General features: G+C 40.9%; 1 protein-coding gene across 1 annotated transcript in view; it reads left to right on the plus strand.

Moving 5' to 3' along the window:
- The first annotated feature begins 2,505 nt into the window (after nucleotides 1-2,505).
- Nucleotides 2,506-26,508, plus strand: part of LOC120515471 (cytosolic non-specific dipeptidase-like) — a 50,696-nt gene continuing 26,693 nt past the window's right edge. Inside the window, exons 1-4 of the mRNA XM_039736522.1 lie at nucleotides 2,506-2,699; nucleotides 10,351-10,441; nucleotides 14,946-15,089; nucleotides 17,167-17,329. Of these exons, the coding sequence (XP_039592456.1) occupies nucleotides 2,554-2,699; nucleotides 10,351-10,441; nucleotides 14,946-15,089; nucleotides 17,167-17,329 (544 nt within the window). The 5' untranslated portion in view covers nucleotides 2,506-2,553. The remainder of the gene's footprint in view (nucleotides 2,700-10,350; nucleotides 10,442-14,945; nucleotides 15,090-17,166; nucleotides 17,330-26,508) is intronic.

Genomic DNA, 26,508 nt, shown 5'->3' on the forward strand with positions numbered 1-26,508 from the left:
GACCTGAAGTGGGCACCAAATATAGACACAATTGTCAAAAAGGCCCAGGAGAGGCTGTACTTCCTGCGTCAGCTCAGGAAGTTCATCCTGCCTCAGGCTCTTCTCATCCAATTTTTACTCTGCAGTAATGCAGTCTGTTCTCTGCTCGTCCATCATAGTCTGGTTTGGTTCAGTCACAAAACAGGACAGAAACAGACTACAACGGACAGTCAGGACTGCAGAAAAAAATCATTGGTGCTGATCTGCCCTCCATTCAGGTCCTATACAGATCTCAAGTCAGGAAACGGGCGGAAAACATCATTGCAGATCCATCACACCCTGGTCATAATCTTATTCAACTACTTCCCTCTGGTAGGCGCTACAGAGTACTCTACACCAAAACTACCAGACACATGAACAGTTTCTTTCCACAGGCCATCACTCTCGTGAACACTTGAGTCGATCTCACAGCATCAGAGATAATACTTGTGCAATAAACCAGTCATCCATTGTACTGAACTGGTCCCCATGTGTATACAGGTGCTGGTCATAAAATTAGAATATCATGACAAAGTTGATTTATTTCAGTAATTCCATTCAAAAAGTGAAACTTGTATATTAGATTCATTCATTACACACAGACTGATGTATTTCAAATGTTTATTTCTTTTAATTTTGATGATTATAACTGACAACTAATGAAAGTCCCAAATTCAGTATTTCAGAAAATTAGAATATTGTGAACAGGTTCAATACTGAAGACACCTGGTGCCACACTCTAATCAGCTAATTAACTCAAAACACCTGCAAAAGCCTTTAAATGGTCTCTCAGTCGAGTTCTGTAGGCTACACAATCATGGAGAAGACTGCTGACTTGACAGTTGACCAAAAGACGACCATTGACACCTCGCACAAGGAGGGCAAGACACAAAAGGTCATTGCTAAAGAGGCTGGCTGTTCACAGAGCTCTGTGTCCAAGCACATTAATAGAGAGGCGAAGGGAAGGACAAGATGTGGTAGAAAAAAGTGTACAAGCAATAGGGATAACCGCTTGTACCCTGGAGAGGATTGTGAAACAAAACTGTGGGGGAGATTCACAAAGAGTGGACTGCAGCTGGAGTCAGTGCTTCAAGGACCACCACACACAGACGTATGCAAGACATGGGCTTCAGCTGTCGCATTCCTTGTGTCAAGCCACTCTTGAACAAGAGACATCGTCAGAAGGGTCTCGCCTGGGCTAAAGACAAAAAGGACTGGACTGCTGCTGAGTGGTCCAAAGTTATGTTCTCTGATGAAAGTAAATTTTGCATTCCTTTGGAAATCAAGGTCCCAGAGTCTGGAGGAAGAGAGGAGAGGCACAGAATCCACGTTGCTTGAGGTCCAGTGTAAAGTTTCCACAGTCAGTGATGGTTTGGGGTGCCATGTCATCTGCTGGTGTTGGTCCATTGTGTTTTCTGAGGTCCAAGGTCAATGCAGCCGTCTACCAGGAAGTTTTAGAGCACTTCATGCTTCCTGCTGCTGACGAACTTTATGGAGATGCAGATTTCATTTTCCAACAGGACCTGGCCCCTTCACACAGTGCCAAAACTACCAGTACCTGGTTTAAGGACCATGGTATCCCTGTTCTTGATTGGCCAGCAAACTCGCCTGACTTTTCTATGGGGTATTGTGAAGAGGAAGATGCAATACGCCAGACCCAACAATTCAGAAGAGCTGAAGGCCACTATCAGAGCAACATGGGCTCTCATAACACCTGAGCAGTGCCACAGACTGATCGACTCCATGCCACGCCGCATTGCTGCAGTAATCCAGGCCAAAGGAGCCCCAACTAAATATTGAGTGCTGTACATGCTCATACTTTTCATGTTCATACCTTTCAGTTGGCCAACATTTCTAAAAATCCTTTTTTGCATTGGTCTTAATTGATATTCTAATTTTCCGAGATACTGAATTTGGGACTTTCATTAGTTGTCAGTTATAATCATCAAAATTAAAAGAAATAAACATTTGAAATACATCAGTCTGTGTGTAATGAATGTATCTAATATACAAGTTTCACTGTTTGAATGGAATTACTGAAATAAATCAACTTTGTCATGATATTCTAATTTTATGACCAGCACCTGTATAATGTAACTGCTTATCTTATTTCATTATTCTATATTCCATAGTTTGCATTTATTCTGATTTTGCACTTTGCACAATTGCACTATAGTCCTTTGCACATTTCCTACATACATGTAGATATGTATATACAAATATATATTTCTTTCTTGTAACATTTCTATGTAGAAATGTTAATTTGTGACAGTTGTTTACACACATACACATGCACAGAGAGCAAGGTAAAACCGGAGTCCAATTCATTGTATGTGTATATATACTTGGCCAATAAAGATGATTCTGAAGATAACATAAGAGATATAATAATCTAATACTGTACTGACTTTGACTTAGCGTGTGCGCGTGCCCTACGACAAGTGACACCCTGCCTAGTGTTAGTCCCCGCCCCTGCGAATGATACTGCGATAGGCTCCTCCTCCCAAATGGCCTAGAAAAATGGAAAGCTAAGCAATGTTTAACTTTTTTAAAGCGCGCAGATTTTCCTCTCTTGGGTCTCTCCTGTGCGCGAGCCCGCGAACTCCCCCCTCGACTTCGAGTCACGTGCACCGTCTGGGGCGCACGTTCGGACTCCCACATCTCCGGCTGCACGCGGCAGGGTGAGTCAGCGGAGGCTGTGCCTGTGTGAAGTTGCTCGTCGGTTTTGTTTTCGCGGACATATTTTTTAATCATTATAGCAATGGTGAATAGATCACACAGCAAGACATTACGGAATTTGAAATACAAATGGCAACGCGTGTCGTATCGTTGGCGGGGCCTCGGACTAGCGCGATCGTTCACACTTCCTGAAACGTAGCGACCGAGGCGGTGCGTTTAAACGTCGCGGTACCTCATTGCACGTTTTGAGGGGAGCGTTTCGGGGTATCACGCTGGCGCACTCCGTCTTTCTGTCTCGCTCAGTAAGTGTTGTCATTTTGCCTGAAGTACGAAGCCCCCTCCGTGTACTTCTTCTAAGCTTAATTTCACTTTGACAGGAAGCGTCTGTCGGCCCGTCAGAGTTACACCTTATTGTTTCCATGGTAAACAAAAGCGGCGCAGAATAACTTCGAGAAACCCGCAGGTTTTCATTCAAGCATTATTGCTGCTTATGGAACATATTATTTTTTTCCCCCTTGATTTAAATTGACCCACTTTTTAAAATTTTAGAAACTGATCAATATTTCTTTAAGGAGCTGCCCGTTATCAATAAGGATTGAGTTGAGAAATTAGGTGCTTAGGAAAAAGACACGCAAACAATACTAGAAACGTTTGAGCGAGCGCGCTGCTTTTATTAAATACACTTGTATACTGTCTGTCTGTCATTAACTTACATTAACTAAACAAATAATTAGGAACATTATTATAATAAGGAAATATGCACTGGTTCTGAAGGGAAGAATATGTGTGATGGTTCAGCCAAAGATAAAGAAGGAACAATTCTGCAGGGCCATCTTAATGTGTGGGCACTGACCAGGTGCCCCAGGAACATAGGGGCCTACGATGTTTCTGATACCAATATATGCGTCTCTTTTGCTATCATAATGGGGGTACCCAGCACACTACTTTGCCCAGGGGCCTATGATGCTGTTAAGATGACCCTGGTCATTGTGTCGTGGTTGTGGAACAGTAGACCAGCTCTTCTTCTTGGCACAGTTGCTGGATGGTGTATGGGAGTATGATAACATCATCTACATGTGCTTTGTAGATTTGACAGAAGCATATGATGATGTCCTGTGGCATGTGTTGCGTGCGGTGCTGGAGGAATATGGGGTAACAGGGCTGCTATTGTGTGCTATTTATCCCCTCCATAAATATAGTGGGTGGCGCAGTGGTAGTGCTGCTGCCTCGCAGTAAGGAGACCTGGGTTCACTTCCCGGGTCCTCCCTCCATGTTTGTGTGTGTTCCCTCCCACAGTCCAAAGACATACAGGTTAGGGGCATTGACGATCCTAAATGGTCCCTAGTGTGTGCTTGGTGTGTGCCCTGCCTGGAGTTTGTTCCTGCCTTCCACCCTGTGTTGGCTGGGATTGGCTCCAGCAGACCCCCGTGACCCTGTGTTAGGATATAGTGGGTTGGATAATGGATGGATGGATAAATGTAGTGAAGTATGCTGTTGTGACCGAATGCCTGCGGTTAAATCAAATTCTTTCACTGTAGATATCCGGTTCTGTCAAAGCTGTATCTTGTCACCACTCCAGTTTGTGGTTTTCATGGATAGGACCTCAAGATGCAGCTTGAAGTACAAAGTCCCCTCTGTGTACTCTTTCTCACATCTAAACCCCATGTATTGTTGTTGCTTTATGCAGATGGCGTTGATTTCTTTGCCTGATCTGACTGTGATCTTTGACACACATTAGAGTAATTTGCTGAATAGTGTGAAGTGGCTAGGATAAAGATCATCACCTTCAAATCTGAGGTCGCGGTTCTGTCTCAGAAAAAAGTGGATTGCTCTCTCAAGGTGAAACAATTGGCCTTAGTAGAGGAGTTCAAGTATCTCAGGATCTCGTTCATGAGTGATGGAAAAAGAGAACGTGAAATCTCCAAGTGGATTAGAGCAGTGCCAGCTGTGCCGTGGGTGCTGTACTGGTCACTGGTGATGAAGTGGAGGCTGATTCTAAAGACAAAATTCTCGGTTTACTCGTTGATCTACCTCCCTGTCCTCACTTGTGATTATGAGTAATGACCGATAGAATGTAATTGCAAGTACAAGCAGCAGAATTTATTACTTTTTTTGCGGGGTGGCTGGGCTGACACTCTATGATAGGGTTTAGAATCTTTAGAATCTCCTAGTAGAGTGCTGTTCCCCTGGATCAAGCAGAGCCAGTTGAGGTGGTTTGGGCATATCATAAGTTTGTCCACCCCACCCCAAATGGGCAGCTTTTCATAAATACTGGGCAAAGCTTGTGTATCAGACCCAGGGCATGCTGGGGGAACTGTATCTCTCTGCTGGCTTGGGAATGCTTGGAAATTCCTCAGAAATAGCTGCAATATGTAGCTAGGGACGGGGAAGTCTGGGCTGACCTGCTTGGCCTGTTGCCTACCATGAGCCTCATCAAGAGAACCAGTTAAAAAATCAGTTGAGATGAGATTAAACTAATGCTGGGTAGGATATATTTTTGCCCTCAAAATATCCTCAATTATTCGTAGCATGGGTTTCATAAGAGTTTGGAAACATTTATTTGAGATTCTGGTCCATGTTAACATGATTGCTTCCTATAATTTCTGCAGATTAGTCACCTGCACAATATTGCCGTGAACCTTCTGTTCCTTCACATCGTAGAGGGGATTCTTCTGGATTTATATCTGATGACTTGGAAGGCCACTAAAGAACACTGAACTCGTTGTCATGTTCATGAAAGCATTTTGAGACTACTTTTGCTTTGTGACACATTATCATACTGCAAGTGGCCAAGATGGGTAAATTATGGCCATGAAGGGATGCACATAGTCAGCAACAATACTCAAAACGGCGTTAAGGTGATGAGCGATTGCTATTAATGGGCCCAGAGTGTTCCAAGAAAACATTCCCCATGCCATTACACCACCACCACCACCACCTCCAGCTGGGACTGTTGCATGGATTCATGCTGTTGGCACCAAATTCTGACCAGCGTTATATAATGCTGCCAGAGTCAAGGCACATATTTGTGGCCCAGACCCCCTTATAACCTTAATAGGCTTAAAATGACACACTTAATCCACATACAGTTCATATTGTGATAAGGGCTTCACAATTCAATAATCCTGCAGGATAACGGAAAAACAATTAATTGTGAAATTGCCAGGTTTCATTTCACTTTAGATATCACTTCTCCTGCACACTTTTTTAATTCCCTTGGCAGTTTCAAACTGTCAGGCAAGCTTAAAGGCACCAAACTGCCTACGCATGGTGCAAACATTAAGAGACGTTTAACAGACATTGTACATGCGACTGATGCCTTAATAACATTCCAGAAATTAACAGAATTTGACAAAATGACAACTAGGTACATATACAGTATGATATTTGAAAATCAGGAATGCAAACACCAATATTATGCACTCTGTAAGTGTGGGTGGGAAATCGGGAGACACCCAGGAAAGTTTAACCGCTTTTAATAATCAGAACTGAAGACTGCCATCAGAACAACTCAAAAACAACAACAAAAAAAGAAAGTAACGTTTTGTTCTCTCTCTACGGAGGCAAGAAAGTGCTAGGAGCTCTGTCCTTATCGAATGCCAGTCAAACATCTGGTGCCACTTTTTAGGGGTGGGTAGGCGTCATATGGCTGGGCCCAGAAAGGATGGAGCCATCTCTGGGAGTGGAGGCAGGTTAGGTGTTCTCATTGGGCATCCTTTCCTGGCTCCAAATGTGGAAGGAGAAGACAACGTGAGCATTAGCAGTCCTTCTCGTCCCGGTGTGGACGTGCTGACCTTACCAGAGTTAGGAAGGTGGTCTCCAGGTACGCACGCCTCACAATTGATATTATGTAGCGTCAAAAAGCGCCTGCGCCATTTTGATTCTTGGAAACTTGTGGTGTGGAGAGGCTGTGCAAATTGTGCTAAGTGAAATTTGAAACTTTTGTAATTTAAAATATTTCTCAGTAGTATATAAATAAGGAACTGGATATGTATGTAATAACTTAACTATCATTTTTTTTGTACTCTTATTTCGTAAGGTTAAAATATTAAATCTAATTGCATGAAAATACCATCCTTACCAAAGTGCCTCCTGAGGCGATTGCCTTGCCGCCTCACCCCTTGTACCAGCGCTGAGGCTGACTCCCTCACACCTCCATCATCTCACTATTAACCCCAGTGGAATGTTTCTAACCTTTAAGTGAGTGGCATTTGCTGTGTTTATATTTGGTGCCACCCAAGGGTACACCCCTGTAGATCACTTGAGTAAATAATACTTAAATAATACTTTTAGTTTCAATTTTTATATAGAATTGTATAAAGCAACTACATCTACGTTTTTATTGGCACGTTAATGAAACATTATTATTGTTTTGAAAAAGTATTGTATTCCGTAGTAGCATTGTGAAACTGCCCAGGTGACATTCCCAGTGTGGTGTGAATGTTAAAAGTTCAGGCAATTGGAAGTATTTAATCTAAACAATGTTTTCCTGCCTTCCTTCACCATTTTTCTTATCTCATTGGTGTGTTATTGGATCTCTTAAGTATATGAAGCAAGTCAAAGAATCCACTGACGATGCAGATGCTTTTCTGTCTCGGTAAAATTATGGAAGACCCATCATCTGATTATGTTCAGTGCAGGCTTGTTGCAGTAGTTAGATGATCAGGATGTCAAGAGGTTCTTCACATCAAATTATAAAGGACAAATCTCTTCATCCTATGTTGAGGTAACACGTCAACTGGACACTCCATATTTTTGGCTGTGCATAGCAGTGCCCTTCAGGTCATCATTAATACGACTGGGTTTTCCATTACCTTTAGGATAGTTTGTTCACAAACCACAAAAATGACCTACCATATATACTCACGAATAAGTCGGGTCTTGAAACCTGAAAAATCGATCATAAAATCAGACCCCGAGTTATACGCCCGTTAAAAAATGTAACACTTATTATTTTTTTTATTTTTTTTTTTACTTTTTACATCTTCTTGCCTCCTCCAATCTCACATCAGTTTCTCAGATGCATTGGATTTTGTTGCAGCAGTGCAGTTACCAATTTCTTTCACTACTTCAATGACATTTAATTTTAAACCAGCTTCATATTGTCTTCTGATTGAACGCTCCATCGCAGATAAGGGATACTCTTACGATAAAAGTGTATGAGGGTGTGATATACAAAAAACACAAATCAGTGCAAACATTGCTTCGGAATAGTTTGGGTATTACCATGTGGTCACGTAGGCACAATAGAGAGGGAGAGGTTAGGAGCACACGCTGATACAGCGCATTGCCGCGCTCACATAGAGAAAGAAGGCCGTGCGCTCCATGGTTATTCTCTCAGGTGGGCGTTAGCATAGCATAACCTCTTGGACCAATAGTGTGAGTTTTCCACATTCGACTTATATGACCGACATTATAAAATACCAGAAATTATACGGTAAAATCAAGTCCCGACTTATCCGCGAGTATATACAGTATATGCCATCTTTTCATCTGAGATGTTAAAAGTTTTAAATAAAGTGCCCTAACTTTACGAAAAAGCAAAAGGTGTGGAAATATTACATTTTTATATAGCTGGGACACTTTTTGAACACTGACATGACCTTTGGGTCAATTTTGAACCACTATATTTGCATATTTCTTGAGTTTCTGTAAAAGCTAAAGTTCCCATTATCTATCTATCTATCTATCTATCTATCTATCTATCTATCTATCATATAGTGCCTTTCATATCCACTCTATCTATCTATCTATCTATCTATCTATCTATCTATCTATCTATCTATCATGAATTACATACTCCATTTTAGTGGATTTTAGTCCCCATTTTAGGGTGCTGTTTGTAAACATCATATAAAAAATATCCTAAATGTCATCAGTTCTAAAACTTAACATCATCACTAGTACAGGTTAAGATGTTCAAGCAATATGAAATAAGTTTAAGATGATAAATCTCATATCCAAGGTACGTAAAAAAAGGGTGTCAGAATCGGGTCAAAACAGACCCTGAAGGCACAGCATTGAGTCAGCACTTGAGGACATTGTAAGAGTAATCAATGTAAGAGTTTTAATTAAAACAGAATAGTTTGTTCTTTTTTAGCAGGGATATTCTACTTTGGTCTTGAGGGTCCACACTAGTGTGTGCAGGTTTTTATTCTAACCAGCTTTTGCAATTAGAAGCCAAGTCTAGCAGATAATGAAACTTGGTATTTAATTTATTTGCTAGTGTTTTCATTCTTCCAAGACAAATATTTGTCTCTTTGTGGATTTTTTGTTTTCTGAGAATATTATCGAAATGTTTGGTGGTCCCGAACAGATTTCTTCCTCTTGGTCCTTCCCTTGGCTCTCATTTATTTCAAAACATTATATTAATACAGATACATCACGATGCATTTACACAGGTTTCCATAGAGGCACGTTAGCTGGAGAGCAGGTGGTTCCTTTGTCATTTACTGATGGCTGCTTAAGAAAATGGGCAACAATTACAACTTTAATGCAGCCGTGTAAAACTAAAATAGGTAATTAAGGGTTCTAAATCATAAACAATCAAGTTAATAAAAAGTAAATGTGCAAAAAATTTTGCTTTGGTAGTTAATAAATCAGTTCTAATTAAACATTTTGTATCCAGAAGGTTGCCGGTTCAAATCCCCGTCACTATTAAAAGAGATCTGACTCTGCTGGGCCCTTGAGCAAGGCCCTTAACCTGTAATTGCTCCAGGGGCGCTGTACAATGGCTGACCCTGCACTCTGACCCCAAGGGGTATGCGAAAACTAACAAATTCCTAATACAAGAAATTGTATAAGGTGAAATAAAGAACAAAAAAAAAACAAAAACCTGCAGCCACTGCAGAATCGAGTACCCCAACTATTTAAGAAAATACCCAAAAGTCAGATAAGCAGCTGTAGGAATTCCATCATTTAAAAAACAAAGTTAGCCTTAGCATAAATTTAATTCCAAGGGAAATGGAGTCACATGTAACATAACATTATATACTTTAACGCAATTAATACAATCCACGTAACTGGGCAGAGCATATCCCAGCTGCCAAGACACACTCGTACACAGTGGGCCACATTTGGAATTGTCCATCAGTCGAGCTTACAAATCTCTTTCAGATGTGAAAGGAGAACCAAGAGTGTGAAGACGCCATGTGACCAACTCGTAGAATTATGCATGAGGCAGCATAATTGGGATAATTCTGTTTTTATTTTACACCGTACGAGAAGGGTCACACTCTTAAGTTCATGGTATTGTTTCTTCGTTTACTCAAATAAACCACTTTCAAAGGACAGTACGGAAAAGCAGTGTAGAGTGCAGCTTACCAGAACAGAACACTGGTCTCACTGTTGAAGGTTTTGATTTGAACCAAGAGCTTAATGTAATGTGGCTCTTTGGATTGCAGTTCAGGCCTCTTTTGTTCAGGTTGTTTAGTCATTATGTGAGTGTCAGAGCATTGTTGTACAGTTACATTTTAACCTTAGGCCACGGTGATTTTTTTTTTTTTAAGTGTGTCAGCAGCCTTTCTTTGTGTATGGGTGGAGTCTGGGTAGACAAGCTTAGTCTGGATCATTTAAGAGGAAGAAGATCTAAGCTTCTCCACACACCATTGCAGGCGCTTGAAAACCAATCTTCTCTCCTGCTTTTTCTTCCAGGTTTCTGTCCAGCAGCATAACAAGAGGAACAATGTCTGCCCTCTCAACCCTTTTCAAGTATATTGATGAACATCAAGACGTATATGTGGAGGTACTGTAAACCATTTTCATTTATTAGTGACCTTAAATATTACTCAGCAGGTGTGTTTGTTGAGACAAATTCTAATATTGTTAGATATCTTACAGACACAATGCTTTAAAAATAGTTTTATATTTCCTGAAGGCAAATATTAATATTGAAAATAAGTAAAAATTAAGTTCTTAACCTGTCATGTGGTCTTGTTAAATATGAGCTACACAAATATGAGTTTTTTTTTTATGTTTAAACATGAAATGTGTACAGTACGTATTGTGATAATGTGTACAGTGGGATACTATATGTCAAAACTGCAGCAACTCTCGGTGGCTTTAAAGCTCAAAGTGTGAAGAAATAAAAGTTTTTGCATACTTTAGCAGAATAGGGCAACTGACTCCTCACACTATCAGTGTGCTTTCTGTTTTAGTCATCAGAGTTTATGTTTGCTTGAGTGTTAATCAACTTTGCCATTCTATTTAGTTTGTTTTTTTAACTCGGTATGCCAACATAATTGTGTTTGCTTTTTAACTGTAGAACTTCCCCTGCCAGATCGGTTGCATTACTGCTTTTCTTAAAGTTATATCTATAAATGGGGCGGCATGGTGGCACAGTGCCTCCTCACAATAAGAAGGCCAGGGGTTTACGTCCCAGGTCCCCCCTGTTTGGAGCTTGCATGTTCTTCCCAGGTCCATGTTCCTCTCATAGCTCAAACACAGGCAGGCTATGGGGATTGGCAATGCTAAATTAGCACTAGTTTGTGCGTGTGTTCACCCTTTGGATGGCCAGGGTCCTTAAAAAGGGTACTTAAAACCTCGTACCTCTTCAGAAGGCTACACATAGAAAATGATGCCGTTGAGAATAAAAGATCCATTAAGATGTCAACAGTATTTAATTTGGGTGGAAATTCAAATCAGTGAAATCTGTATGAAATTTTTTTTTTTATTTTTTAAATATGGATTTAATTTTTTTGCTGAAACGGCTAGACAGTATGAGACTAGTATAACTACTTTGTTTTTGAATTAGGGTGAAACAAAATTTAAAAAGGTCTCTAGCCATCCATCCATTATCCATCCATCCATCCATTTTCTAACCAATACAGGATCACGGGGTCTGCTGGAGCCAATCCCAGCCAACACAGGGCACAAGGCAGGAACCAATCCTGGGCAGGGTGCCAACCCACCGCAGGACACACACAAACACACCCACACACCAAGCACACACTAGGGACAATTTAGAATCGCCAATCCACCTAACCTGCATGTCTTTGGATTGTGGGAGGAAACCGGAGCGCCCGGAGGAAACCCACGCAGACACGGGGAGAACATGCAAACTCCACGCAGGGAGGACCCGGAAGCGAACCGGTCTCCTAACTGCGAGGCAGCAGCGCTACCACTGCGCCACCGTGCCGCCCCATCCATTATCCAACCCGCTATATCCTAACTACAGGGTGACGGGGGTCTGCTGGAGCCAGTCCCAGCAAACACAGGGCGCAAGGCAGGAAACAAACCCTGGGCAGGGCGCCAGCCTACTGCAGGGCACACGCACCCACACACCAGGGACAATTTAGAATTGCCAGTGCACCTAACCTGCATGTCTTTGGACTGTGGGAGGAAACCCACGCAGACACGGGGAGAACATGCAAACGCCACACAGGGAGAACCCGGGAAGCGGACCCGGGTCTACTAACTGCGAGGCAGCGGCGCTACCCACCGTGCCACCAGATTCAAGTACAAATGTTCTGATTCTTCCTTATCGCATATCTTCAATTTTTGTGATGGTTACTGAAGAAATCACACGTCCATTGTCAGAACCACTTAATACAGTCTTAAGGTTGTTGGAGGTGCAGTCGTGGCAGCATCAGGTGCAAGGTCAGCCCATCGCAGAGCAGACTTACACACATTAACTTAGACCAGTTTAAGGCCGTGTCACATTAGAAAACTTTTCCAGTGATATCCATTTTCACAGTTTTAGCAAGTCGGATGCATTTGGCGGCACATTCCCTATAAGCCAGTAGGGTAATGTGACATGCCAAGTGACTCACTCCCACTTGTTCACGACTTGCTCTGATAAAATCTGACAGGTTTGATTTTGCCTTTAGTTGTAGGGGTGGATTATTTGTGCATGAGAGCTGACAATCAATGAATGCTTATCTGGAAGTACAATGCATATATGGCAGCAATGAGGAATAAGACACGTGCGTGTTTTGGACTCACAAACAGAAGATAGGCATGCCTGTCTGATCTTCACATACCACGACAGAATGATGGAGAATAAACAAAATGACAGAGGTTGTGGCTGTACTCGCCATACCTGTTAAACCTTCGTATGACCCTTCATGATTGTCAGCTGTTGTGCCCACACAGAACCCATCCCAGCAACTAAAGACAAAATCAAGCCTGTTTGATATTGTTGGGGTGAGTCGCTGTAAGTCGTATGTCACATTACACGACGACATTCATTCACTGCCGACTGCCTCCAACTCGCTAAGTTTACAGTGGTGTGAAAAACTATTTGCCCCCTTCCTGATTTCTTATTCTTTTGCATGTTTGTCACACAAAATGTTTCTGATCATCAAACACATTTAACCATTAGTCAAATATAACACAAGTAAACACAAAATTCAGTTTTTAAATGATGGTTTTTATTATTTAGGGAGAAAAAAAAAAATCCAAACCTACATGGCCCTGTGTGAAAAAGTAATTGCCCCTTGTTAAAAATAACCTAACTGTGGTGTATCACACCTGAGTTCAATTTCTGTAGCCACCCCCAGGCCTGATTACTGCCACACCTGTTTCAATCAAGAAATCACTTAAATAGGAGCTGCCTGACACAGAGAAGTAGACCAAAAGCACCTCAAAGGTTGACATCATGCCAAGATCCAAAGAAATTCAGGAACAAATGAGAACAGAAGTAATTGAGATCTATCAGTCTGGTAAAGGTTATAAAGCCATTTCTAAAGCTTTGGGTCTCCAGTGAACCACAGTGAGAGCCATTATCCACAAATGGCAAAAACATGGAACAGTGGTGAACCTTCCCAGGAGTGGCCGGCCTACCAAAATTACCCCAAGAGCGCAGAGACGACTCATCCGAGAGGTCACAAAAGACCCCAGGACAACGTCTAAAGAAATGCAGGCCACACTTGCCTCAATTAAGGTCAGCATTCACGACTCCACCATAAGAAAGAGACTGGGCAAAAACGGCCTGCATGGCAGATTTCCAAGACGCAAACAACTGTTAAGCAAAAAGAACATTAGGGCTCGTCTCAATTTTGCAAAGAAACATCTCAATGATTGCCAAGACTTTTGGGAAAATACCTTGTGGACTGATGAGACAAAAGTTGAACTTTTTGGAAGGCAAATGTCCCGTTACATCTGGCGTAAAAGGAACACAGCATTTCAGAAAAGAACATCATACCAACAGTAAAATATGGTGGTGGTAGTGTGATGGTCTGGGGTTGTTTTGCTGCTTCAGGACCTGGAAGGCTTGCTGTGATAGATGGAACCATGAATTCTACTGTCTAACAAAATCCTGAAGGAGAATGTCCGGCCATCTGTTCGTCAACTCAAGCTGAAGCGATCTTGGGTGCTGCAACAGGACAATGACCCAAAACACACCAGCAAATCCACCTTTGAATGGCTGAAGAAAAACAAAATGAAGACTTTGGAGTGGCCTAGTCAAAGTCCTGACCTGAATCCAATTGAGATGCTATGGCATGACCTTAAAAAGGCGGTTCATGCTAGAAAACCCTCAAATAAAGCTGAATTACAACAATTCTGCAAAGATGAGTGGGCCAAAATTCCTCCAGAGCACTGTAAAAGACTCATTGCAAGTTATCGCAAACGCTTGATTGCAGTTATTACTGCTAAGAGTGGCTCAACCAGTTATTAGGTTCAGGGGGCAATTACTTTTTCACACAGGGCCATGTAGGTTTGGATTTTTTTCTCCCTAAATAATAAAAACCATCATTTAAAAACTGAATTTTGTGTTTACTTGTGTTATATTTGACTAATGGTTAAATGTGTTTGATGATCAGAAACATTTTGTGTGACACACATGCTAAAGAATAAGAAATCAGGAAGGGGGCAAATAGTTTTTCACACCACTGTATATAAAAATGAAGGCTACGGCTGAGAAATCATCTAACGTGATATGTATGGTCTTAAAGAGCATGGAGAATGAAAGAGTTGAGTGTTAGAATGTTCTTAATAGACGACTTAACTCTTAGTCCATATGAGAATGATAGAATAAAAAGGCCACTTTTTATATTTTCAATCTACTGCTTATCTTTTTGTTCAGTAGCCTATTGAAGGCAGCTAATTAGTTGAACTTTTTTTGTTGTCTCTGATCATTGCAAAAACTTCTAAAGCATATAGGAGTCATAAAAGACATGAAACTGTCTGATAACTTTACTTAATAATCTAAACTAAAGGTGGATAGTCTAATGCCTCTATAATCTAAATTTTAAAGTATAGTGTTACCTACCTGTGAATGCCAATGTTTATATTTCACTTTTCTTTAGCGGCTTGCAGAATGGGTTGCAGTACAGAGTGTGTCTGCTTGGCCAGAGAAGAGGGGTGAAATCAAACGGATGATGGAGATTGCCGCAAAGGAGGTCGAACGACTTGGTGGTACAGTGGAGCTTGTCGATATTGGGAAGCAACAGGTAACGGACACACTGAGACATCAAACACAGGTGGCACAAAATGTGTGCATTTACTGAAATTTGCAAATGTATTAGGCTTTTATTGGATCCAGTCTTTTTCAAGTAAAGAAAATATCTGAAATTGAAACAGAAAATAAGAAAATACAAAATAGTTTGGTGTCTTTTGACAGGGAATGTTAAAATTTATTGTAAAAGCTGGGGATTTCAACAAGTGAAGAAGTCTCAGATGACAGCATGGGCCAAGATGGATAGCTGGAATTCTTGGACAAGCTCTCTGCTTTATATATTTTAAATATATTGCATTATGTCAAAACTTTTCTCTGTATATTTTTCACCAATATATTTTATGTTTATGCTGTTTATTTTTTTGATACTATATTACATAGATAGTGTGAACGCGGCCTGGACACAGACAGGCGGACATGTTGTTCATCACCACCACACGTTTATTTACAAGTATTCACACAGAATAAAGTCAGTGCACGCAAACCCTCACAAAGTCCTGGCCACACAACGCCTTCTCTTCGGGCCGCCTCCACTCTCTCTTCTGCTTTGTCCTGCTTCCACCCGACTCCAGCCTCGAATGAAGGGAGACCTTTTATTTCATCCCGGATGGGCTCCAGGTGTTTCCCGGCACTCCTCCCTGGACACGCCCCAGTGTGGCGGAAGTGCCGGCTGTTCTCCCGGAAGCTCTCCTAGTGTCCCTGCTCCTCTTCCCCCCCAGCACTTCCTAGTGTGGCGGAAGTGCTGAGGTCCAGGGTCCCCAAGGCATTCCACGGGTCCCTACAGGGTTGGGCTTCCAAGCCCTCTACCCGCGGCCCCCACGTGATCCAGGGCGGGCATAGACCCTCTTCCGGTCCCTCAAGACGTCCCAGCCGGGTCGTTGCCCCTGGCATCCCTGACAATAGATAGATGCTTTATTTATCCCGTCAGGGAAATTCAGGTGTCTAGTAATTGGTATTAGTGTTAATCCAGTTTTAGTAATTATTGTATAGCATGCTGGCCTTATATGTGAAAGTGGGCCAAGACTGTTGAATGTAAAGTATCTGTAAATAAAATATCTTTCTTTTCTTTTAGTATAATTGCAAAAATACATTTGTATCAAATCTGCTTGCATCATATTCTTAGGTTTATTTGATAAAACGGCTATTTTCATTGCAGAGAAAAGCTGAAAGTTCATGCTGTTTTAGTGGCAAATGATGAGTAAACACGCAAGAGACTTAATTTGGTGCATTTTTGTCTCAAATGTAATTTATAAGATTTTGTTTTGTGTATTTCACTTTGTTAGATAAAAAAAGCCCCCATTCTTGTACTTTTTAAAATTTTGAAGTAAAATTTAAAAGGATTACACTATTTCTGCTCAATATTGTACATATTTCATATGGTATTAAACAGTATACTAGGCATTTCATGTGGACCAAAAATTTCATTTTTAAACACATCAATTGGAGGATAGTACATGGCATGTGGATTTCATTGTTAACAAAAATAGGCAAATTTTGTCTGTAATTTGATTGGTTAATACAGTGCATGTTAAAGGAATTGCTGCCAAAATGTTATAAACATTCTTTTTAACGTTGTCCTAACAGAGCACCACGTAATGTGTACACCGAGTAAGTTATCAAAGTATTAAAGAGAGTCAGTAATATTGATGATATATCAACTCAAGGGACAAACATAAAGAGAAAAGCAAAATATCAAAAAGTAAATGCTGAACAAAGCCTTCCTTTATTACTGGTCCAGGTTGTCATTAAGTAAACCTTTAACTGCCTGGATTTAGTGACTAACAGACACCACATATCAACCCTCACTTTCTTCACAACTCTTAACTAGTATTCCTACCTGCCAGGTGAGTTGTTGTCCCTTCTTGTCTTCTAGAATTGAGTCTCACTTTGCTTCTGGCAGGGAGCAGGTTTTAAAACCCATCCTGGAATTATTTGGGAGATGTCCTCAGAATCACATTAGCAGCATTGTCCACTATTGCTGGAGAAGCAGATAGATTGATAGAAAGATGTATAAATTAAAGGAAAAAAACCAATATATATATATATATATCTATTTATATCTATTTATGTAGCTCCCTGATGGCACAGAGATTCCTCTGCCACCTATAATCCTTGGTCAGCTTGGTTCTGATCCTAAAAAGAAGACCGTATGCATCTATGGCCATTTGGATGTGCAGCCAGCCAACATTGATGATGGTTGGGATTCTGAGCCTTTCACTTTGGTGGAAAGAGATGGTAAGCAAAAATGAGATGTTGTGTTAATATGCAGTAATTATCAAGTCCTTCTCTAATGTAAGTAGGAGAGAATATCCCTTGGTACACTTGATTTTTTATATTTTTTTGGGGGGGCAACCCTAGTTTAAAAAGTACCACAAGAAGAATTTAAGTGTGTTTCAAGATTAGATAAAAAACAGCGTAAAGTGTGACAGATGTGATTTTAAAGATTCCAGATGCTGGTCAAATGGAATCTTGTAATCGGGAACAAAACTAAAATTGAGCTTTTCAGGGTTTCATATTCCAACCAGGTAAGTATAACATTTTGGAAAGTCTATTTATTCGGGCTGCCTTGGAACTGCTGGTAATTCACAAATCCAGCACCCTGGGTTCAAGTCCCGTGCTTGGATGTTGTCTGTGTGGAGACTGTATTCTGCTCGCTCTTTATATATTCGTGTCAGCTTTCTTCTGGGTATTCTGGTCTTCCTTCCACATTACCTAAGACTTTAAAGTTAGGTTAACTGGCATGTGTGAGTGGGCCCTGCAAAGAACAGCTGCCCTGTCCGGGGCTGTTTACCCAGTGTGTAAGGACAGGCTCTGGTCTCCTGTGAGGCAGAATTGAATTAAGTGGAACTTAAACAAAGTTTTTCATCCATTCATCCATTATCCAACCCGCTATATCCTAACCACAGGGTCACAGCGGTCTGCTGGAGCCAACACAGGGCACAAGGCAGGAAACAAACCTCAGGCAGGGCGCCAGCAAAGTTTTTCAGACACATGATATTGGGCAGTTCCTGAAGAAGTTAAGAATAGCAACTGTAAATATAGAATATAATTTCAAAAGAGGTTATCAGTAAATATCTAGAGTGTGTTTAGGCTGTTAATAATGAAACACATTCTTTTAAATATTTCAGAAGTAGCACACGAGAACATCTTATTGTAATCAAGAGCAGTGAGCTAAGTGTTTTAGATTTCAGCGAGATTGCAGTGTTTTGGAGAAAGGAGGCATGGTGTTTCCATCCATCCTTTCATTCATTCATTTTCAAACCTGCTCATCCTGAAGCTATAGCCTTCCCGGTAGTCACAAGACAGGCACAGTTCCTGGACATGGCACCTGCTTTATAGTTCAGGGTTTTGCGTGCACTGTAAATGTCTGCTCGGCCATAGCCTGAGTGAGGTTTGCACATTCTTTACAGTTTTGTGTTGTTTTAATCCATGCACTCATGTATGTCTGTGCCTTAGAGTGCCCGGCTGTAGACTGGACTATCATCTGTGGTTGATTCCTGTCTTGCATTCAGTGCTTCTGGAATAGATTCCAGTTCCACGGACCCCTGTAATGAAATACATGTGTGCGGAAAATGGATGGATCAATGGGTGCTTTGCAACATTCTTTTGTTTAGAATGAGAGATAAATTCCTAATGCCATCCATCCATCCATCCATCCTCTTCCGCTTATCCGAGGTCGGGTCGCGGGGGCAGCAGCTTAAGCAGAGAGGCCCTGACTTCCCTCTCTCCGGCCACTTCTTCCAGCTCTTCCGGGAGAATCCCAAGGCGTTCCCAGGCCAGCCGGGAGACATAGTCCCTCCAGCGTGTCCTGGGTCTTCCCCGGGGCCTCCTCCCGGTTGGACATGCCCGGAACACCTCACCAGGGAGGCGTCCAGGAGGCATCCTGATCAGATGCCCGAGCCACCTCATCTGACTCCTCTCGATGCGGAGGAGCAGCGGCTCTACTAATGCATTTTTAACTTTTTCGACTTGGTTGGTTTGTATAACTTTTTCAGCTATGTTTTTATATGCACCGCTCCAGAATATAAACAGAAGCGTGCTTTATAATGTATGCAGTTTAAGAAATCCTGCATAACCTGCTGCTCTCAATAGTTCGCATGTCTTTACTTGATTCTGGTAAATGTTACCCTCAGAAATTAAACTATCACCAAGCAGCAGCTTTTTTTTGCTTATTTTTGGTAATATTTGTATTGTTGAAAGTCGGTCAGTCATTTTCTTACTCACTTAGTCCTGAACAGGGTTGCGGGGCTCTACTGGAGACGATAGGGCACAAGGCAAGGAACATACCCTGGACACGGCACCAGCCCATCGCAGGGCACACACACACACACACTCACCAAGGCCAATTTACAATTACCAGTTCACCTAACCTGCATGCCTTTGGATGGTGGGAGGAAACTGGAGCACCCGGTGGAAACCCATGCAGACACGGGGACAACATGCAAACTCCACACAGGGTGTTAATAATAAACATGGTATCAGAGATAAAAGGCCCAAGTTTTCACTATATCTTCATTTCTTTTTCTCACCTTTACCTTGTCTATTCTTTAAAATACGAAAATAAAAATCTTAGACAAACACTTTTGTGGCTTCATTTCTGCACATGCTGTTACTTCTTTCTAGCTGAGGCAAGAAGTGGATGGAGTTTAGCTCGACTGATCCTTTAACTGCACTTAAGGATAATCATTGCCTAGGCGATCTTAGTCTTGGGAAGCAATCAAAATACTTTTTCAGTCTGGTGTTCACAGTCCACTTCTTATCTGAGTTCAAGGCACTTTAATGTTTATTTTATCCGCTAATGTTTGCCCTTTTGGCAATAAGAGAGATACACGTCAGACTAATGGCTAAAGTGCTGGTACAACCAGCCCTTTTAAAGATACTGTTTAGAGGGAAGGAAAATCTGATGAGTTTGTATGTTTTAAGTTTTTTGCCATCTCTATATTAAGATGATGCAGAAAAATAAAACAAGAATTCAAGAAAATTTGTACAATGATACATTTAATGTTTTGTTAGAGACACTTTTTTAGTTCTCATCACCGTATGCTTTTACAGTTCCTTTTTAGGAACATCATCTGTAATTTTTCCTAAAAAATCCATACTTAACCATTCATCTAACAATATTCTTTACTTTTAACCACTAAAAATACTTTATGCAACATTTAATAAAAGCTTATCTATTCTCTTCAAGTTTAAAAAATGCTGAATCCACAAAATGTATTCAGAAAATGAGAAATCTGTTTTTTACCAGTCATAATCTTGTGACTCAGATTGCAACACTAAGCACGACTCTGGAACTTTCAGCTGCTTCTTAGGGCCGAATGAGACAACAAGTTATGTAAAAGTTATGAAGATGAACTGTCAGTGTCCTTTTTGTGAGCTCGTGTATATGAACAGGCTAGAACATGTTTGCTCTAAAGTACTGGCCATGTTTCTTTGTACTGGTATTGACAGAGTGACATTTATTCAGCTTGTCATGAACTGGCAGACTTGACTTGCTCGTGTGAGCCCATGCAGGAATGTTTCCAGGAAAAACATTTTTTATGGCAAGCTGTTTATTATTTACAAATACCAATGCTATCGACTATTCTGCTGTTAAGCACACAGGCCCATTATTACCCCCAACATAGTGTTTAAATGTACTTTATTATACAATTATACAACTCTTGTAACTATGGTTTCATAAAGTTAAATTCATTAGAAGTACGAGGGGGCACCCAAAAATAACTGGAATTGAAAAAAAAACAATTGTTTTAATAATTTTTATTCACTGAAACTTTAGTCTTCTTCAGAGTACTCTCCATGTGAATGAATGCACTTGTACCAACATTTTTCCCACTGGTGGAAACCTTTTTGGAATTGCTGAAGAAAACGTTGTCCAAGGCCTCTGCAGCGATTTTTCTTTGACTTCCTCCACGGTACAAAAACACCTTTCCTTTTGAGTTCTTTTTTCATATGTGGGAGCAAGAAAAAGACGCAAGGAGCAAAATCAGGCGAGTAGGGAAGGTAGCAATATATATTATTTTATTTATCACTTCTTTTGCATGCACACTATGGAAGGTGGAATCTATGCAATAACGTAATTTCCACTAGGGCAGGGAAGCATTTATTGTCTTGGACCATGAATGAGTTAAATAATAAAGGCCACAATTGATTTTAGCATAAAGAGCAGCCTGTCCGTCTTTTGACTTGCTTAGTTTTGAATTTCTCTGAGTCATGGACATTGTGTTCTTTGAATGAGCTGAGCTAACAAGCAGTCAGATTTTGTTTTGGGAACGCCGGTGCTGAGCCTTCTGACGGATGCAAATTAAACAAGGTTCTGCTAACATTCAAGGCCTTTAATTATGGGAACACTAGGCAAGCTCTCATATAAGTGTGTATACATTTAGGTTAAATAAACATTTAAGTATATGAGGGGGTACCCAAAAATAACCGGAATTGAAAAAAAAATGTTATAACAATTTCTGCTTACTGAAACTTTAGTCTTCTTCAGAGTACTCTCCATGTGAATGAATGCACTTGTACCAACATTTTTCCCACTGGTGGAAACCTTTTTGGAATTGCTGAAGAAAACGTTGTCCAAGGCCTGCAGCGATTTTTCTTTGACTTCCTCCACGGTACAAAAACCCTTTCCTTTTGAGTTCTTTTTTCATATGCGGTGTCATAAATATGAGACAGAGTCACATAAAGGTTTGGGGCAGCCACCCGTATAATGTGGTATCCTGGCTGCAAAAGTAATGTTTTAGGAAAATACAGCACTAATGTGCACAAAACCGAGTCCAAAACAGAACTGATTGACTAGGTAAAGGTACAGGTTTTTAGAGGGGAAGACAGGAAGTGAGATCATATGGATCGGGCTCATGGTCTTCAGCCATTGGTTCAAGTCCGGACATGACATCACAGGGGCCGGGGCCAGCAAGGTCTTCTTTCATAGGCTCGGTCCCGGAAGTGACGTCAAAAGAGCCAGGTGGGATCTCCCGTGAATGGTCTACAGGAAAGGGAGAAAAAGAGTCCATGCCCTCTGCCACATCCCGGCATGCTTCGGAACTGCCCTTACTCAAGCCCTTTAGCTGCCTCCCATGCGCACGTGTGTGACAGCGGGAACAAGAAAAAGACGCAAGGAGCAAAACCAGGCAAGTAAGGGAGATGGCAAGAACTCCAAGACATATAAGGCAATTCAGAAATCTCTTCAATTGTCCTACGACGATCTCTGTAAATTGCATTGTGAACTTGTTCAAGATTTTCGTCATTCCTAATTGTGGAAAGTTGGACAGATCTTGGTTGGTCTTCAAGTGACATTTCCCCTCGTTTGAGATGTGAAAACCACTCGCAGATCTGCGTTCTACTTAAAACTTCCTCTTTAAATGCAGTTTCACGCATCACTACAGTTTCAGCAGCTGTTTTCCCTAAGAGACAACAAAATTTATCGCAGACTCGCTGTTCTTTATGATCACCCATCACAAAAATTGCACAACGTGTTTAGTAAGCATCAAGAAAAATGACACGGAATGGTGTACGAACAAAACAGAGCAACGCCACTTGGCAGACTGCCACAGAATACTGTAAGTGTGCTACACCTAGCGGCAAAATTCACAACTTAAGTCGAGATTGCGTGCCTGGTACAGATTCCGGTTATTTTTGGGTACCCCCTCGTATACTTTATGAAAATATCAGCTTAAATAACACTCTTTTAAAATGCCATGACACATCTTAATGTTGTACTTTAAGTGACTTGTTGAAACAAACCTGACCTAGGCAAGGTCCAGAGAGTTTTTTGAGCAGTTGCTCAAAATTCTACAGAATTGTCACTCATGTTTATATTTTTATATTGAAACTGAAAATTTACAACACGATGGTTAGACAGCTCAAGCAATCAAGTTTTACATCTTGGCCTGGGTCTTTTGTGTGTTCTCACCATTTTTTACCCAGGTATTCACGATACTTTTCACGTCCCAGGGACATGCAAGTTATGTTAGGTGGTGGTTATAAATTTGTCCTGGTAATAAGTATGGTGGTTTACATGACCGGGCTGCTGTGAAATACAGTGGTGTGAAAAACTATTTGCCCCCTTCCTGATTTCTTATTCTTTTGCCATGTTTGCCACACAAAATGTTTCTGATCATCAAACACATTTAACCATTAGTCAAATGTAACACAAGTAAACACAAAATGCAGTTTTTAAATGATGTTTTTTATTATTTAGGAAGAAAAAAAAATCCAAACCTACATGGCCCTGTGTGAAAAAGTAATTGCCCCCTTGTTAAAAAATAACCTAACGGTGGTGTATCACACCTGAGTTCAATTTCCGTAGCCACCCCCAGGCCCGATTACTGCCACACCTGTTTCAATCAAGAAATCACTTAAATAGGAGCTGCCTGACACAGAGAAGTAGACCAAAAGCACCTCAAAAGCTAGACATCATGCCAAGATCCAAAGAAATTCAGGAACAAATGAGAACAGAAGTAATTGAGATCTATCAGTCTGGTAAAGGTTATAAAGTCATTTCTAAAGCTTTGGGACTCCAGCGAACCACAGTGAGAGCCATTATCCACAAATGGCAAAAACATGGAACAGTGGTGAACCTTCCCAGGAGTGGCCGGCCGACCAAAATTATCCCAAGAGCGCAGAGACGACTCATCCGAGAGGTCACAAAAGACCCCAGGACAACGTCTAAAGAACTGCAGGCCTCACTTGCCTCAATTAAGGTCAGTGTTCACGACTCCACCATAAGAAAGAGACTGGGCAAACATGGCCTGCATGGCAGATTTCCAAGACGCAAACCACTGTTAAGAAAAAAGAACATTAGGGCTCGTCTCAATTTTGCTAAGAAACATCTCAATGATTGCCAAGACTTTTGGGAAAATACCTTGTGGACTGATGAGACAAACGTTGAACTTTTTGCAAGGCAAATGTCCCGTTACATCTGGCGTAAAAGGAACACAGCATTTCAGAAAAGAACATCATACCAACAGTAAAATATGGTGGTGGTAGTGTGATGGTCTGGGGTGGTTTTGCTGCTTCAGGACCTGGAAGGCTTGCTGTGATAGATGGAACCATGAATTCTACTGTCTACCAAAAAATCCTGAAGGAGAATGTCCGGCCATCTGTTCGTCAACTCAAGCTGAAGCGATCTTGGGTGCTGCAACAGGACAATGACCCAAAACACACCAGCAAATCCACCTCTGAATGGCTGAAGAAAAACAAAATGAAGACTTTGGAGTGGCCTAGTCAAACACCTGACCTGAATCCAATTGAGATGCTATGGCATGACCTTAAAAAGGCGGTTCATGCTAGAAAACCCTCAAATAAAGCTGAATTACAACAATTCTGCAAAGATGAGTGGGCCAAAATTCCTCCAGAGTGCTGTAAAAGACTCATTGCAAGTTATCGCAAACGCTTGATTGCAGTTATTGCTACTAAGGGTGGCCCAACCAGTTATTAGGTTCAGGGGGCAATTACTTTTTCACACAGGGCCATGTAGGTTTGGATTTTTTTCTCCCTAAATAATAAAAACCATCATTTAAAAACTGCATTTTGTGCTTACTTGTGTTATATTTGACTAATGGTTAAATGTGTTTGATGATCAGAAACATTTTGTGTGACACACATGCTAAAGAATAAGAAATCAGGAAGGGGGCAAATAGTTTTTCACACCACTGTAAATGTGCTGTTTTATTAAGAACACTAGTGGGCTTTGCCTCCTGCTCGCTTTTCGCCAATCCCCGGCCACTTTGTGTCTCTGCTGCCCACGTATGCGGATTTCACTTTCATCAAACAACAAATCTTTTAATTCTTGCAGATACGCCTCTTCATTGGGAAGAAACACTACTTTTCCCTTATGGCAACATGAATTAGATGATCTATAAGTCTCCAAGTTTAAATCCGAACAATATATTTGATCTGTTTTCGCTGTTTCGTTATTTCACCGAGTAATAATTTACGTTTCTGCTAATGCGATCTTTACTATCATTTTTTTGAGACTTTAAAATTTTAGTATTTTCATTATCATTAATTACTTTAATTATATTTAAGCGCCTTGAGCATGGGAAAGGCGCTATATAAATAAAATGTATTATTATTATTATTATTATTATCTCCTGCTCTGCATGTGTATCGTGCTAAAGTTTTTGAATTCTTTACGACGTTCTACTTTGTCATCTACTCTTTGTCTTTTATTTCCGGCCCTGGGTCTGGTTAAATCTTTTGGTACAAAGTCTTGTCTCACGGGACGTGAAAGTATCTCTCTGAAAAAGTCTCGTCTCGTCCCAGGATTTTTTTTATTATAATAGAGAGATGTGGAAAATCATCATCATCATCATCATCATCAGTGGTCTGTCCTCATTCTGGGTGCTGGTTTTTCGTAGTCTCAACGTGAGTAAAGAGGCAGTTTCTAGACCCATATATTTTTGTGTGATGTTGGATAAGGGGAAATGGTGGTTATTGGTTGTGTCTTTTGGAAGGAGTTCTCATCTTTTTTCAGCCTGGGCTTGATTTATTACAGGACAGTGGATGTTTTGACATGCTGTACTCTCACAAACAAGTTTCATTTCCAGATCTCCCTGTCGATTGCTGACACCACCAACTGTTGAAGATCTATCTGCCACTTTGATATTTTTCTTGATATTGTCTTTTTTTTTTTTTTTTACCTCTTTGTGCACATCCACCTGTAAGTAAAGTTGAGGACAGGACTTGTTTGATCACGAGTGAGATATGTCCTGTCCTGAGATGGTGTTGAGAGATGGTGGCAGTGACGGTAGGGATATTGACCACTTCTAGTACTCTGGAGTTTGTATGTTTATTCTCCCAGCTAATGTTGAGGATATTTCTGAAGCATTTTTTTTGCACAACCCCTCAAGTGCTTGCTGTGTATTGTTTAGGATTCTGAGCTGTATAGTTGGGTGGTATGTACTACAGCTCTGTATACCAACATTTTTGCCCTGGCCTGGAGGACTTCGTTTTCAAAGACCCTTTTTCATAGTCTTGAGAATGCCCTACTGGCAAATCCAAGCCAATGGTGTGATTATTGCATCATCAGTGTCTGTTTCTGAGGAGGGTAGGCTGCCGAAGAGAGTACAAGATATCAAAATGCAGATCATTTGATCTAATTAAAGCAGATTTCTCAAGGCGTCAAGTAATAACAGCAAAAGATGAATGCAGAACTTTAAAAATGATAAAAAGTCTGCTTTGACTGTCAATACAAATTAAAACAAAATTGTCTGGTACATAAATGTAGTAAGCAAGTACAGATTGACTTTGCAGATGGACAAAAGCAGAAATTCCTAGAAACTCTAAAAATGAAAACCACACCATAATGCACAGCTTCTTGACAAGACTTTCAATTTGCAGCTCTGTGGGTATGTTTAAGCATATATTTTATACCACATACTGGATTAGATAACACACTATTCCATATTTAC

The sequence above is a fragment of the Polypterus senegalus genome, chromosome 15 (genome assembly GCF_016835505.1).
Source record: "Polypterus senegalus isolate Bchr_013 chromosome 15, ASM1683550v1, whole genome shotgun sequence".
NCBI classification, from domain to species: Eukaryota; Metazoa; Chordata; class Cladistia; order Polypteriformes; family Polypteridae; genus Polypterus; species Polypterus senegalus.